The sequence below is a fragment of the Harmonia axyridis genome, chromosome 3 (genome assembly GCF_914767665.1).
Source record: "Harmonia axyridis chromosome 3, icHarAxyr1.1, whole genome shotgun sequence".
NCBI classification, from domain to species: domain Eukaryota; kingdom Metazoa; phylum Arthropoda; class Insecta; order Coleoptera; family Coccinellidae; genus Harmonia; species Harmonia axyridis.
This window is the reverse complement of record NC_059503.1, coordinates 12,795,139-12,811,337: the sequence shown is the minus strand read 5'-3', so window position 1 is coordinate 12,811,337 and position 16,199 is coordinate 12,795,139. Positions and strand designations below refer to the sequence as shown.

At 31.5% G+C, this 16,199-nt stretch overlaps 2 protein-coding genes and 1 long non-coding RNA gene across 3 annotated transcripts; 2 read left to right on the top strand and 1 right to left on the bottom strand.

The window, feature by feature from the left end:
* The first annotated feature begins 709 nt into the window (after window positions 1-709).
* LOC123674857 lies at window positions 710-1,996 on the top strand. Its single transcript, XR_006746711.1, has 3 exons — window positions 710-1,128; window positions 1,352-1,493; window positions 1,818-1,996. It is a non-coding gene; the product is annotated as an uncharacterized LOC123674857 (long non-coding RNA).
* Window positions 1,997-2,355: 359 nt separating this feature from the next.
* On the top strand, window positions 2,356-7,975 carry LOC123674850 (DDB1- and CUL4-associated factor 12). Its single transcript, XM_045609958.1, has 7 exons — window positions 2,356-2,722; window positions 2,780-3,086; window positions 3,787-4,017; window positions 4,701-4,868; window positions 5,068-5,289; window positions 5,550-5,738; window positions 7,398-7,975. Exons 1-7 carry the CDS (start codon window positions 2,631-2,633, stop codon window positions 7,551-7,553), a joined length of 1,365 nt encoding a protein of 454 aa, XP_045465914.1. The 5' UTR covers window positions 2,356-2,630; the 3' UTR covers window positions 7,554-7,975.
* A 1,246-nt stretch (window positions 7,976-9,221) lies between these two features.
* LOC123675687 (poly(A) RNA polymerase gld-2 homolog A-like) lies at window positions 9,222-16,097 on the bottom strand. Its single transcript, XM_045611142.1, has 6 exons — window positions 15,340-16,097; window positions 15,082-15,220; window positions 14,323-14,596; window positions 13,775-13,943; window positions 13,407-13,679; window positions 9,222-12,388 (listed from the first exon to the last, which is right to left on the bottom strand). Exons 1-6 carry the CDS (start codon window positions 15,767-15,769, stop codon window positions 11,934-11,936), a joined length of 1,740 nt encoding a protein of 579 aa, XP_045467098.1. The 5' UTR covers window positions 15,770-16,097; the 3' UTR covers window positions 9,222-11,933.
* Between the last annotated feature and the right edge of the window lie 102 nt (window positions 16,098-16,199).

The following is a 16,199-nucleotide window of genomic DNA, read 5'->3' as shown; positions in this document are numbered from 1 at the left end:
ACGGTGATATAATATTGAAAAAAAGTAGTATTTTGGAAAGATAACGAGCGTTCATTAAAATTCGTGGTCAAGAGACCTGTGGAGAAATTAGATCTGATTTTCTGTGATTACAAGTAGCGCTTAGCTTATTTCCAAATTATGTAAACAAATATTAGTAATATGGTACAAGCTAAACGTTACTTGTAATCACAGAAAATCAACTCTAATTTCTCCACCGCACTGTTGCCCCTGAATTCAAATGAACGGTTATATGGAATTGAAGGGGAATTATAATTCTGCGAAGAAGAAGAGATTCATAGAGTGTGAAAGCGATGTGAAGATAGCTGACAATTCACAAATGTTAAATCTACCCCCTCTCCAATAAAATTCTAACACTGTTGCCAAATCTTTTATACTAAAATAATAGTAATTTTTTTCTGAAGGTTTTGTGAAGATTGCTCTTCTATTGATTTTTATATCAATGGAATCTCGGAAATGCAAATGATTCAAATTTGAAATCATTGATATCCTGTTGCAAAATATAGACTAATGTTAGACAAGGGTTCCAATACCTAATTATTGACGTACAATACATGAGATAAGATGTCTAGACACACATACAATTTGCTCAACTTTTGGCATAGAAATTATTTCAAACACATTTAAACCTCCTGCAGATTATGAATTGTGATTTTTTCTTAACTTTTCAAAAACCTTCATACATCCTACCCATAGAGTAAGTATATATAGAGGAGAAACTGAGGTACTAAACTCTGAAACAGTAATTTAGTTCCACCAACACCTTCCAGAGACCGCTCGCATCGCTGATTTTCTGTTTACCTCGAGAATTATTTACTTAACCTCAAAAATTTTCAGTTGATCCGTCGAACCTTATTTTTGGTAAGAGATTTATTATGTCGCAGTCAACTTTGAAATCCAACAAATATTGTGTTCCTAACTGTGGAGATATGTATAGTAAACGTCATCGTTTTCGAATGAAGAGAAGCAGCCAACAATTTTCAAACTTTGGCTCGAAAAAGTTAGTTATCCATTGCTCAACTCTAAAACTCCTCAACAAATTTGTAAGAAGTGAAATTAGATAGCCTTAAAGGAATTTGACAACTGCTATCCCTGAATTATTTCTTCCTGGTGAGTTAAATTTTGTTATATTTTCTTCTGTGTAAAAGTTAAACGATAAGCGATTAAGTATAGTCCTCAAGGAGAAGTGCTAACCGTAGACGAATGTTTCGGCTGTCCATAAATATTATCTTTGTTTAAAAACTTACCCTCAATAGTAGTTTTGCATATGTATATATAAATATATATGATTGGCAAGAAAATTATTATTTACTTTTCTATTTATATTTCACAGGATCTTCAAATCAAGGGGAAGATGGAGAAGTTCATGACACTGAAGGAATACATCTCCAAAGTGATGTTGAGAGGGAAGTATCAACAGAGACTTTGAAGAATTTTAAGCACCCTCAGAAAACTTCAATAATATATAGAAAAAGGTTAACTGAAAATGAACGTTATCTATCAAAATGTCTGATTGATCAGAGTAGAAAACTGAGAATTATCCAAAAAAAGTTTCATCATACAAAGAGCGGCTAAAAAATGTAGAGAAACTTAATTCATCAGCAAATTTCAGTAGACTGATGAATTATGTTTCTCCAACAGCTTTTAATCGGGCACACTTTTGGAAGTAGTTGTGAGTTCCAACATTTTAAACAAATGGTATATTAAAGTTTTCAATTCTGATTGAGTCAATTAAGAACTATTTATTGCAATAAATTTGATGAAAATATAAGTACTTATGAATGTTTTGCTTCCTACAGATATCGAGGACAACAATTAATTGACACTAGAGGCTGTGGGCACTGCAGAGCTGATGATTTTTATGGATAAGCTGTTTGATAGCCTGAATATGCAATTGTGAAGGACACATTAAAAATTTGGCATACTAGAAATATTTAAAAAAATGTAAAATTTTAAATAGATGATTTTTTTATATGAATTTGTGTTTTCTCTGAACTTAAGCCTCTATTCTTGTCAAATATATTGGATGTGAAAGAACTCGTACAGGAATATAATGGTAATATAGCTCATTCAAAAAGAAATGCTTATTACCTTATTTTCGTACGTTGTTTATTTTCACATTCAAAATCTTGAATTGAATTGAAATATTTTCAATACAAAGCATTTCAAATTTTCGCGCGCTCATTTTATAATTTCACAAACAACCGCAAGAGGTCGCTGAAAGCAGTGTTAATTTTATCATGAGAGTTTCCATTCTATACATACTTGTTCTATGATCCTACCATCCCTGACCATTTTGGGAACATGGCAACAATGCTATATATTTCTATCGAATCAGCTGGAAACTGTCTTCCGAGTTCCGATCGGTGATGGACTCTGTTTTTGTTTTCTGAAAATATCAATATTAGAAGCAAAATCCAAAGACAATTTCAAATATTTGAGAAAATAATATTATATTGCATTTTATTCTAAATATTTTATGTATAGTATTTCAATCCTTTGTGATGAAAGTGTTTAGTTCAATTTTAAAGCTTATTAAAATTATGCAGTGATCTTTACTAATATGTTTTCACCGTGTTCATTAGGGTTAAATAGAATATTCTTTTGAGAGAATGTCTAAAACATTTATTCGCCCAATATATGGAAGAACCTCTACTTGTGCTTTTAGAAGTCGTTTGCAAGAGAGAAAAGTCAAAGCTCAGCGGTATGTATAAATAAATGAGATTTTATTCAAGTTTGATTAATTATTTTTATTTTTCAGGAAGGAACACGTTCGCAAGACAGATAAACCTGACGATTTTATTTTATATGAAAACAGTGATAGTGAGGACGATCTTATAATGAGTGAAAGTGAACTTTTAAATACCTCGTTTAATTTTGTTGATTATGTCAAGAATCGAGAAATACATAGGAAGTACTATTCTATTAATAGAGAATATGGTGCAAGGCATATTTTATCACATGAAATGTTTAGAGAAACTCCACTTAATTTTGGAAATGCAAATAAAGTGTTCTGTTCTCAATGGCTTTCTGATCGACAAATAGTTTTTGGAACTAAATGCAATAGGGTGAGTACAATTTATGTAATAATTATTATCATAGTTTTCTTTAATTGTCACTTCATTAGTAGTTATGTTTCTGTTCTGAAGCCTCAGTTGGACTTCATTTCTTATGGTTCAGTCTCTCATCAGGTACAAGTTTATTTCTCATCATCAAGATGAATCACTAGGGATTTTCTAACAATAATTATTAGTAATAGTAGTAACAGTACTTTATTGTTCATAAACAAACAAATGGCCATCGACCTAAGGTCCTTCAGCATTTTGATTTATACATATCCATATATATATACATATATAAGTTTTTTTTTTATAACTAAATATAATACATATTGTATTGTATCTTACAATAATAATGATACAGTTATTATCCAGTGTCTCAAATAGGGTCTGTGTGGGGTATTTTCTGTGTTGAATGATGTTCCTCTCTGTGGTATATTTCAGTTATTGTAGTGATTTCCTTTAGTCTGTTGTAAAATTTCTTGTTGAGTTCGGTAAATCTACCCATTATTGGTTCAATCCCAGTTGACGAATATAACAGTTGATTAGGTGGGTTGTGCAAAATTATTATTATTATTTGATTAGAAAAGAGGCCTAAACCTATAAACTCTCAGGACAAAAAAAATGCTTATTCAAATTTAGCATGGAGCGTACATATATTATTATCATTATACTATCGTTTTTTAAATATAACTTTTCATTTATTCAGGTGATGGTCTATGATGTTTCTACACATAAGTTAGACCACATTCCTTCACTCTTAAGCTCAAAAGATCCACACACAAGAGCAGATGTTCAACAAACAGGAATTTATACAGTTGAAATAAATCCTTCCCATACTCTACTTTCCACAGTTTCTAGGAATGGATGTGATGTAGCTGTTTATAAACTTCCGACATTAGATCCAGTATGTGTAGGAGAAGGTGCTCATAAGGACTATGTAAGTATAAGTAAATCCACAATACTATATTATTTTTGATAAAATTTGGTCTAAAAAAGATTGCAATTCATCGATTATATTTTTGTAAAAAAAAAATTCACTAACAACAGTATCGCCAAAGACTTGTTCTACTAACAAACAGAGGGGCTTTGGAACACATTACCTAGGGAGGTGTTCCCGTAGGCATATAACCTCAAGCAATTTCAGAACAATATCAATTCTTACCTTCATTCCCTTGATTTTCAAGATGTTTATTGAACATTATATGATATCTCCTTTTGTGGATATAATACTCGATTATATCTCATATAACGTAGTTTACATGTTCCATTTTTTATCACTTCTGCTGGGATTATTCTTCCGAGTCCAGCAGATCTTATTGTCTTTTCTATATGTTCTTCAGTGATCACTACTTCTGCACTTGTGCCGTGTATCATTGGGAGATATATTTATGAACTCAGTTCTTTCTTCTTTAAGTTATTTTTTTGTATCGTCCTTTCCACTCTTTCGTTGGTATCGGCTTTATATTTTTTGTCACCTATTCTTTTCTCAAACTTTCAATGAGCCTTCATACCTCAGAAGCTTTACTTCCTTCCATATATGTTTCCAATTCCCTACACTTATGTTCCCATGTTTATGCATTATATTATACCTCATAAAAATAATAATTTTTTTTCTGATAGATTTATGACTTGGCTTGGATCGATGATGAATTTTTAGTATCAGGATCTAGAGATACAAAGTTAGCTTTGTGGAGGATAAAGCCTAGTCTAGCAGATCGTAGAATGGACATTCCAGTACACTGTAGCATTGCAGCAACTTCAATAAGACAATGTAAAAATTCGCAAAAAGTAAGTAAAATAAATAAATTCTCTTCTCTGTGATACAAAAGTCCCTTGCATATAGTTGCAGTTTGACTTCTACGAAAATGTTTCTTGAAATTTATTTTTCAAATCTTGAGAAATACTTCTGAAGAAAAAACATACCTACTGTATTAGGTATTGTTGTTTGTTATTATAATGAAATTAATAAAATATTTTAAAATTTCAGATTAGATCAGTATGTTATAATAAGCCTTTCAGTGAATTAGCTGCTTTAAGTTTGAATGGTTTTATACATATTTGGGATGCTCTAACATTTAGGCAAAAGATATCTAGAAAATTGCCATCTGCCCAAGAAAATGTCTGCCTAACTGCACAAAAAGAAGGATCTAATTTATATGCTGTTGGATGCAGGTCATACACTCTTCTTTTAGATTCAAGAACATTGCAGGTATTTATGCTTTTTATTTTCATTGAACTTATTTTGTTATAATAATAATAATAATTATTCATCAATATTTTACATGTCATGTCTAAGAAAAGTTACAAAATGATCATGTGAATTCTGTGTTCAGGAATACAAAGTTTTAGAGATTAATATCTCCTTTATCCTTTTTATTTAACCCACTTACAAACATACATCATAAATGAAAGTTAACAAATATTTTTGTTTTTTTTTTGTTATTGGTTAATAATTTGTCCTTTTTTCAGTCTGTTAAAAAAGTCTCATCTAGATATACAGGATGTGGAATAAGATCTGCTGGTTTTCATGGTGATATCCTTACGATGGGTACTGGTGTAGGCATGCTATTATTCTACGATATAAAGGCTGGTAAATATCTAGATTCCTGCATTAATTCTTCCAGAAGTGTTATTCTCAAAGCGAGTAAAAGTACAGTTGTAAGTATCATTATTATTTAAAAAAAAAAATATATTAAATGAAATGCAAAATATTGTTTCACCTTCAATCATTTTGCCCAAATGCATGCAAAATTTTAATTTTGAGACTAGTCACGATTGGGTTGTGCAAACTTGCACTTGGATGTAGAATGACAATCTTAAGTGTAAGGCAAATTTAAAATAAGAAGGAGAATATTGAAAAAAATTGCCAAATATTTCTGTGACTATAAAACTGAGTTGAGATTTTGGGTGTTGATATAAACTAGCAATTTCAAGTTGATTACTTTATAAGAACCTTATTATTATTATTGGAAAAGAAATTCCTAATACTTCCATGATAACAAATTTGATCGGTTTAAAATTTTGTGTGTACACATGAAACATGAACTAGGAAACTTAGTGCGAAATTTTGTGTGAATAGCTTCATTAGATCTGCAAAAAAATATCTGATAGGGTTGAAATTTTATATGTATATCGGGTGTCCCAAGGTAAGTGGCCTATTAGATTATTATGGAAACTATTGATGGTAAAGATTTCAAATTTTGTAGATAGATATTTGGCCATGTAAGGTACATTTTTAAAATAATTTCACATTTCCAGTGTTGCCGGATGTACGACAATTTGGCAACAACTTTGTTATTTTAAGAGGGACATCCGGTATTTCTATTTTTTTTATGATACTCCATAAAATATTAAATCTATTCACTCTTACTTTTCCATCCCTATCTTCAACGGTTTTTGAGTTATTAATTATTTTTCGAAATTTTAGATCAAATTGGCGTATTACGAAAATGACTCTAGTTCGCTCAATATTTGAGATTTAAGTCAGAAATTTTGCAAGTCGTTAGATATTGATCTGATCTGTGTCACTGCTTTTGAATTATGGTTGTCAATAATACAGGACGGACCAAAAAAATCATCATTTGCCATGTTACAAAATTGTAAAAAAGTCTATGTAAGTGAATAGAAAAATTGTAGAATGTGTTGTACTGATTCCAAAAATTGAAAAATATACTAGGTGTCTAATTTGAAAAAATAAACTTTTTTACAATTTTGTAACTTGGCAAATGATGATTTTTTTTGGTCCGTCCTGTATTATTGACAACCATAATTCAAAAGCAGTGACACAGATCAGATCAATATCTAACGACTTGCAAAATTTCTGACTTAAATCTCAAATATTGAGCGAACTAGAGTCATTTTCGTAATACGCCAATTTGATCTAAAATTTCGAAAAATAATTAATAACTCAAAAACCGTTGAAGATAGGGATGGAAAAGTAAGAGTGAATAGATCTAATATTTTATGGAGTATCATAAAAAAAATAGAAATACCGGATGTCCCATTCAAAATAACAAAGTTGTTGCCAAATTGTCGTACATCCGGCAACACTGGAAATGTGAAATTATTTTAAAAATGTACCTTAACTGGCCAAATATCTATCCACAAAATTTGAAATCTTTACCATCAATAGTTTCCATAATAATCCAATAGGCCACTCACCTTGGGACACCCGATATATATAATAACCATGTCAAGCTTTGGGCAAAATTTTGTGTTGATAGCTTTATCAGAACCATACAAAATTTATTCTTTTATTCTTATATAATCAAATATCAATAATCAATTGCTATAAATACAAAATTATCTTATTTTCAGTTTCCAGAAGAGGAATACAATGAGCATGTACAAACTCTTAGGCAACATCCATCTATTTATACTCACTGTTATGATGCGACAGGGACAAGACTGTTTACAGGTGGGGGACCCTTGCCATCTGCCCTCAACGGCCATTATGCAGCGGTATGGCAGTGAATCAAATAAACAATTTAAAAAAAAAAAAGTACAAAATTTCCCATTTTGTTCGAAGATTGCGAATATGCTCTCTTGGTCCACACCAATTTCAAAAAGGAGACCATTGATCTATCCTATTAGTTTCAATTGTCAGAGGAGTAAAACGTCATATCCAAAATGATAACAAAATTTCTAACGATTTACAACATTTCAGTTGTATAATTGAACAATTTCAACATTTTTCTGGTCGATTGAAAGGGATCAAATAATTTGACGAAAAGGTCAATCTAATTTTTCCCCTCTGAGTGATTTTTATTTATTGAAGACTCAAGTGTCAACAATGTTTATTGTATATACATACATATAAGTTTTCTTTTTGTTTTAAATCAATTTATTTATTATATTTGTGCAATTGTATTAATAAACTGGATGGATGAATTCAATTCTCATGTATATCCTCATGAAAATCTTGTTATTAATTTATTTTTTCTAATAAAAATTTTGATTGTTTAATAGGAGAAAATTCACCTACCCTTATTTTCGAAAAATTATCTTTTTTCCATTACCTATATTTTGGAAATTAATTGATTTCAAGGTTTTTGATACCAAGAACAACTGACTTAGGTGCTAGACATTAATAATTATTTTGACTAGTATGCCTTGAGATAAAAAAGCACAAAGCAGTGAAGAGTATCAAGGAGACTGTAGAATAAAGAAAAGTACTTGCAGAAACTGAATTTCCTGAAAATGCGGTTTCTTATACAATTTAACTTAAGGCAGTTTGAACATCATTTTAACTTAAGGCAATTTGAACATCATTCATATACAGGATGGCCATTTGAAAACGAAACAGACGAAATAAAGTTTTTCGATAGAAATGCTTGGACAGGTCGATTTCTGTTTCGAGGGGGACAACTTAAGATGTAGGTTACGGACGCATAGCGCTTCAACCCTTGCTGCTACAACCCTCACCCCCTAATTTTGAATAGGGGAGATGGGGTGAGTGATACCTCATTTGAAAGGTATTTTTATACTGATTTCAGCACAGTAATTGTTTTTTCATTTTATGCATTAGTTCTCGAAATATTCTTAACTAAGTATTTGAAAATGAAGTGGTGTTTTCATGGCACTTGTAGTGTTTTGTGAGAAATCGACATTTTGAGCTTCAAAACAACCATGACTGTGGCTTCCTTCCTAACTAACTAACGCATGAATATTTCGAGAACTAATGCATAAAATGAAAAAACAATTACTGTGCTGAAATCAGTATAAAAATACCTTTAAACTGAGGTATCACTCACCCCATCTTCCCTATTCAAAAATTGGGGGTGGGGGTTGTAGCAGCAAGGGTTGAAGCGCTATGCGTCCGTAACCTACATCTTAAATTGTCCCCCTCGAAACAGAAATCGACCTGTCCGAGCATTTCTATCGAAAAACTTTATTTCGTCTGTAATCTCGTCTGTTTCGTTTTCAAATGGCCACCCTGTATAATTATTCATACATAGATTGCAAAACCTTCAAAATGATATGACAGTCGTCCCCTATTGCCATTTAATATTCTTGAATAAATGATATCTGTAAATATCCATCTAAGAATCAAAGAGCTTTAAATGATGTGCAAATCAAGTCGAGCTTCATAATATTAAATTCACAAGGATTTAATAATTTTTGAAGATCAAAACTATAATATATATAATAAGTTCAAGTTTTTATTTTCATTTAATTACATCAACAAATTTTTATAGAAAACTGAACTGAAACAGTATGATTGGAAACTTGCATGTTCAAACTTTGACCACTACTTTTCAACATAAATGATGTAACTCTTTACAAACACAGAGGAATTATTGTTTACATTATTGTATCCGATTTTAAATATTGTCTATTTATAAGGAATACTGTATACCTACTAACATCTTCATTGCCATACTGACAATTGGATTGAAATTTTCTCGGGCCACCAAAGCTTTTCTTGTTTAAAATGTGATGCGAGATCTCAAACTAAAAAGAGATATTGAACCTAGACAATGAGGCTTACCAAGAACAAATCTGTTAGTAGCCTATAAAAGATTCTTTCCTTAATCATACAAACATTACAATTTCTTATTAATAGATTACAGTAGAATATCACATACTTAAATAGTTTAAAATATGGCACAATATACAAAATTCTCAAAGGTTTATTGAAAGAGCACAAAAAATCGAATCAAACTGACATGTAGCACAAAGAAACTGTTTCAAAAATAAAATTGTAGAACCAGTTTAAAGGTGAAAACTGTTTTGAATGCAGTCATCAAGAACAAGGGTTTGATTCTTTCTATTAACTTAATTGCGGACAAGTACTCTTTCAATGAATTGTGAACAAAACAAATAAAAATTTAAGAATGCAGAGTACCTGAAACTGAATGAAGAGAAGCTGTTTACTTCAAGCACTCGGTTCAAAGAATCTTTTCGTTGCAAATAGAGGCAAAACTTTACTATTAGGACCCGCCAATTGATATGTATTGGTTCAAGTACAAATGAAAAGAACTGATTCCAAAATAAAGAGCTTGACATTTCCTGAAGATTCTAACGAATTACTGCAGTAGGTATCACGGAATAATCACAAACTGGTAACAGAAACACTTATATTGCTTTATGAAATTATTGTAGTAAAATAGAAATTATTTACACGAAAAGTAGGTCAAATTTTACTTTTCTGATTAGATATTATTAGATTATAGAGATGAAAAATTGGATACTCAAAAATATATTTTTGAGTCTACATACTAATCGACTTAACCGTTGAAGAGATACGTGGCACTTTCTAAAAAATAATTGCAACTCTTCTGAGCAAAAAATCTTGAATATTCAGGTTCCAATACTGTATTGCTTCAAAATTTTAAATTGTAACATAACAAGATAACTGCCGCAACCACTGTTGTTGTGATGAAGCATAACTTTTTACTAAGAAAGGAGAATTTTTATACTGAAAAATGGTTCCTCTCCTAACTATAATATGAAAAAATGAAGTCAGAATGCAAATGACAAAGTTTCATCTGACAAGATGGAATTGTTGACTGTGAATTTGAAAAATGTTATTGGAGATAATATATCCATCGTAATTTCTTTGTAATAAACTGGATGTCTTTATTTCAAACCTGTTATTTTGAAAACAGTTCTGGAAAATCACTTGCACAGTCTTAAGCTTATTTCGTAAGATAAATAATTATCACAAAGAAATAAATATCAGTTAAGTAAACCAAATTTGTGCACTAGTGATATTATCTTTATTTCCACTAGTGGCACAGGTCACATATTCACTATTATTATTGAAACAAGAGTGTTTTAACTTTTTGTTTTTTCTTCTCATTTATCGTTGAAGTTTCCTACAACAAGGAGCAAAAATGTTGGTAACAGACACCTCAAAAATCACAGTAAAAAATTTAGTAGGATTCACTTCAAAAATAAATGAAATTATATAAATATTTTCCAGTTCAGATTCGTCTTTTTTTATTTTCCCCTTTTTAAAATTTTTTTGTTTTTTTTATTTTATTTTACCAACTTTTTTTTCACAATAATCAGGGTTTTGTTCTACAAAATGTAGATATATATAGACATTATAATACATATATACAGAAAAATAGAATAACCTCATGAATCGAAAACAAATATATAATTTATCACTAGCTCAATATTTCAGATAATTTCTGTTCTCTCATTCACGATTCTTTTTTCGGCTCAATCGAGTTTTTATAAATATTTCGATTAGGCAGTTGGCTTTTTGTTTTTTTTTTCTCTTTTACAATAATTAAAATATATATATCTGAACACATAAAAACATCACAAATTTTCAGTATTGAACGTTTCATTTATAAATTAATGTCCTTGCCATAAAGATTTTACCCTTGGAAAAAATAAATACTTTCCGTAAATCACCGACTAAGGCTATCTCCACAAGAACAATTCAAAGGTTTTTTGGTGCTGATTTACTTCACGGATTTTATATAGAATACATACAAAAAATTTTGATCCAACATAAACACTTTTTCCAGGACATCTTCAGATTGCAGTTTTCTAGGAAATGTGCTAGATTGGAAGTGACCATGAAAACAATCAAACAATTCACCATCAATATTGATGAACCAATGCGAAATTTTGAAGAGATGAAAATTATAACTCAGCATTTCGACGATTGAAAAAATTCAGTATGTAGTACACATAAAATGCATAAAGAATTCTTGTAAACCCTTTTGTCATCTGTACTTTTCGAAACTAAATCTGAAAAAGGAACTGGTAGCACATTGTCGACAATAGTCTAAGTACTGATTTCATAGACTCCATCACATTAAGGAGATTCCGTCACGAGAGAAAACCTTTGGACGAACAATGTTCTTTGGTTAGAATCAAGCACTACAAAAATCATCTTTGGTTTGTGGGAAAATGTACAGGCAGGATCATGTTGAGGTGCTTGGTCCTCGACAGTTCCCAGTACGAATACATGAAGACGTCTTTAATGAACTTGAACTTGTCTACATCAAATACCGATCTTGCAGTATTGGAGAGGTTGAATGGCTCCTCGATACACAGAAATTTCCACTGGTTTACATCGTTCTTGGGCGATTTCTGATACCTGCATTCGTCTATCGGCAGTCGACTGCCAGTTCGGACAGAGATAGCGAATTCTGCAAAGTTGAAGTGGGAATAATAGTTAAGGAATCCAATTAGCAGATCTCCGACACAATTCATATTGTCGGACTTGAAGTCCCTTATAAACTCTATGTCTTCTTGTACATCAGTGCTAGTTTCTACTGATGAGTTGAATATTTCTGGGACCAAGCCATGTAGACAAGGGAGCACAGGAGGTGTTACCCCACCTGAAACGTAGATAATCACATTTATAACTAGCACTTCAGGTTAAATAAGCCATGGATCACTTTCCTGTACAACAAATTGAAATAACAATAAAGGAACACCAAATAAAATAAAATTGTAGTACTGGGAATTGGATATATTATTAATCTAACAGTATTGAATCACCTTCAAATAAAGTCTTCCAGAATAATAGACTATTTGAAAAAAATTTTCAAATCAATTTGGATTGTGATAAAAAAACTATAATTCAAAAAGCTGTTATAGATTGCCTAATGACAAACATATTGAAACTTGACGAATATATTTTTCCCATATATTCACAATCGTGTGTTCTTAGTATTGACCACCTATTCAAAATTTAGTATTGACCACCTAAACTATATACTATATTAACCCTATCAGAGTTAACGACAAGTTTATTTTCAGTTTAGTCACTCTTTATCTCAAAAGCAGTGGAATTCAGATCTAAAATTTTATTGTGTTTTAAGTCTTCAAGATATGTCTTTCATTTCAGTGAAGTATTGTTGAATAGTTGCGGGTCACCCCTTGGTCCGTATATGTCAAATTCCTCAAAAACCGGTGACTATTTCCTCAAACTTGGGTGAGTTATTTGTCACTAGAGCCACCATACTTTTATTCTGGTTAGGTTCGGTAACCACGCCCACTCCCCGGTTAGCAGATGTCATTTTATAATTCGGATTATTGTTTATGAATATTTTCCATGACATCTAAAACTCAAAAACTTAATAATTTTAATTATGAACCAAATACCCTTCAGAGCCATTAATAACTATTAGTTATTTACGAAATAAAAGAAATAAACTATTTATAACCTACAAAATTCTGTGAATGAAAAATTAAGTTGACCATTGACAAGTGTCAAGCGGTCCGTAGATACCAAGCAGGTTACCTGAAACATTGAAAACCCGAGAAACCGCTCTATGATTTTCGGCGATATACGGACCATAACCTAGATTACGATGAACCAATTTCCTAAGAGCATTAACAGTCTAAACTCACATTGCAAATAATTGATGACCATCAGAGCCAAAGAATAACTAGATATCGTCATGTTCTTTGCATCGTTGATGTTGTTAGCCTGCGCCCAAACTTTGACAATCACTACCATAGCCCTGACCCGCCAATCTAATCGGGCATAGCAGTGAAGGAGATGGGTGTTATGGATTCCAATTCCGTTGTTACAGTTCAAATCAATCTCGAAACCAGTCGCCAGATCCTTAAACTTCAGGATAGGGACTTTCGCCACTATAAGCTCAACATCCTTAACGATTCCTATAGATTGATATTATGGATGAACATGTTACAACTTTGCCATTATAAAAGAAAAATAAATTTTTAAGTAATTTCTTGGAATTGATAAACCTCACCATCATTCACAAGAAGGTTCCTGACGTGGTCCAAGTGAGTAAGAGCATCTATCCTTGGATCATTGACGAAAGGTTTAGTCAGTAGGCACATATCGATATCACTGGTCTCGAGTCCAAAACCTGACATGGTGGAACCAACTATGAACAAGCCGTAACTGTCAAGACAATTCTAGAAATAATAAAAGAGTTTCCATTTAATCACTGGACCTCAAACTTAACTTTTTTATGACAGGATTAATACACTAAATGTATCAAATTTACTCCAAAAAATATCTCATGTCTCTCAAAAAATTATTGCAATGTGTACCTAGAAGAAAAGTCGTCTACATTTACAATACAGAATTATAGCCTGGATCCCATTAATTCATTATCGATTTATATGTTAATAATCGGTAACCCTCCCTTCCCCTCACCATAGTAATTATGGTGGTAACTATGGTGTGGGGAACGGAGGTACTGATTATTAATGCATCATTTGATAATAATAGATTCTCTCAATTCTCAAAATTGAATAAAAACCTTAAAAATTTGAAAATAAAGTTTCTCACCTTAATCGATAAAAATATAGTCTTCCAAGTTTCTAGTTTGCTGATATAAGTACTTTCTTTTTGCGCCTTACAAAGGAATACATCCCATATAGCCTGACTGAGATGGTCTGAAGGGCCTCCGTTCAACAGCATTTCAGGATTTGGATCGATCTTCATCAGGTAAGCCCTAGACTTGAAACGCTCCATGAGTCCATACACCCTCCGAGTTATGTTATCTATTGAATAATTCTTGTAGGTGTTCTGTTTTGACCTTAAGGAACTATTTGTGTAATATCTGAAAAGACAATTTTGAATGAAATAAGTATCAACATAATATCATAATTCCAACCAAGAATTATTAAGTTACCATATCGTCGGCTAAGAGTGTAAATCTGCTATGTCCATAATGAACAATTTCACAGGAGACCAAAAAAACCGTACAGTACAGTGTTATAATAATAATAATAAGAGAGTTTATTCATGAAAATACATTCAATAGTGTTTATTGAATGTATTGAATGATGTATTATGAAAATACATTCAATAGTGTTTATTGAATGTACTGTACTGTACGGTTTTTTTGGTCTCCTGTGAAATTGTTCATTATGGACATAGCAGATTTACACTCTTAGCCGACGATATTCATAAAGCTTAGTTATTGAAAGTCCTACACCCCAGTTGTTTATCATTTCATATACTGCTTGCATATTAGAATATAATGAATGTAGCAATTTAAATATATAAAATAAGGGAAATCAGGAAATATGAAAAGGCTCTTACCGTTTACTCCTTAAATTTGTATTACCATTAGGTTGATCATAATAGTTAGGTTGATAAACTTTTGGGGAATGACTATTGTATTTCCCAGTTGAATATTGATCAGTTTTTCCATTTTTATTATCAGTCTTTAAATTTGATTCTAAAATGAAAATAAATCTGGTGATACCTAATAGTTTTAGCAAAAAGAAATACATAATTATATTAGTTACTATTTTAAAATAACATTGAATTGTTATCAAATGGAAAAAGTACACTCACTGTTTGATTTATCACAGGTTTTATTTGCCTGCTGAACGCACTTTGTTGAATAAAGCGAAGACCTGCCACTTTCATCACTCTCATATCCTTTTGGAGATATTGCCCTCACATCGGACCTGATGTCTTTGTTCTTCCCACCATACTTACTGTCTAGTTTCTTGAGTATTATATTATTTTGATAATGGACAATTTTGTGGGGTGGAGGTGGCAGAACGTTTATGGGGACAGTGAAAATTTGAGTATTTTGAAAATTGACATCTAAAGCTGACAAGCTTATTTCTTTTGAAAAATTGTTGTTCAATCCATGATAATTGTCGTGATCTCGGTAATTTTCATAACTTGGCATATGAAAATTAGGAGACAAAGCATCATACGCCAATTTTTCATTAATTGCGTTTATATTTTGCGAAACGGGAGTTTCAACAGACATTTCTTGCTGATCGTTATGTATTTAGATGTGTCTTTCTTATAACTTGTCCTTATTTTTTTTACTTTCTAACACCATTCAACGTCTGCCGGTTTTTTGTTCATCTCAATTATATTCAACAACTAACAAAAAAAATGACGTTTTTCTTGTAGGTTATAATAATTCAGCTCACAAAAACTGTAGACCAATTGAGGTTTATTCTAAATGGGGAAATGTGCCTTTTCCTTTCAGGTTTAATTCAAGCTATATTACCGTTCAATTAAAGGCCATCATGTAGTTGTCACTTCTTCAAACCAATTATTCAAGATCAAATACCATTAAATCAAAAGTAAACACCAAATCTTGCACCGCTAGATAACTGAAACGCCTGCGCGAAAAAGTTAAGTATTTGGAAATGGAAAAACTACCTTTTTTTAGGTGGACTTGCGCACCT

What these genes read in the sequence shown, in the direction of transcription:
- LOC123675687 (XM_045611142.1), bottom strand. Translation starts at nt 15,769, where the DNA reads ATGTCTGTTGAAACTCCCGTTTCGCAAAATATAAACGCAATTAATGAA. An exon ending in ACAAATTTAAGGAGTAAACG is followed by an intron (nt 14,597 to 15,081) that starts GTAAGAGCCTTT and finishes TTGTCTTTTCAG; the next exon opens with ATATTACACAAATAGTTCCT. An exon ending in GGTCATCAATTATTTGCAAT is followed by an intron (nt 12,389 to 13,406) that starts GTGAGTTTAGAC and finishes TCTACGTTTCAG; the next exon opens with GTGGGGTAACACCTCCTGTG.
- LOC123674850 (XM_045609958.1), top strand. Translation starts at nt 2,631, where the DNA reads ATGTCTAAAACATTTATTCGCCCAATATATGGAAGAACCTCTACTTGT. An exon ending in AGAAAAGTCAAAGCTCAGCG is followed by an intron (nt 2,723 to 2,779) that starts GTATGTATAAAT and finishes TTTATTTTTCAG; the next exon opens with GAAGGAACACGTTCGCAAGA. An exon ending in AAGCGAGTAAAAGTACAGTT is followed by an intron (nt 5,739 to 7,397) that starts GTAAGTATCATT and finishes TCTTATTTTCAG; the next exon opens with TTTCCAGAAGAGGAATACAA.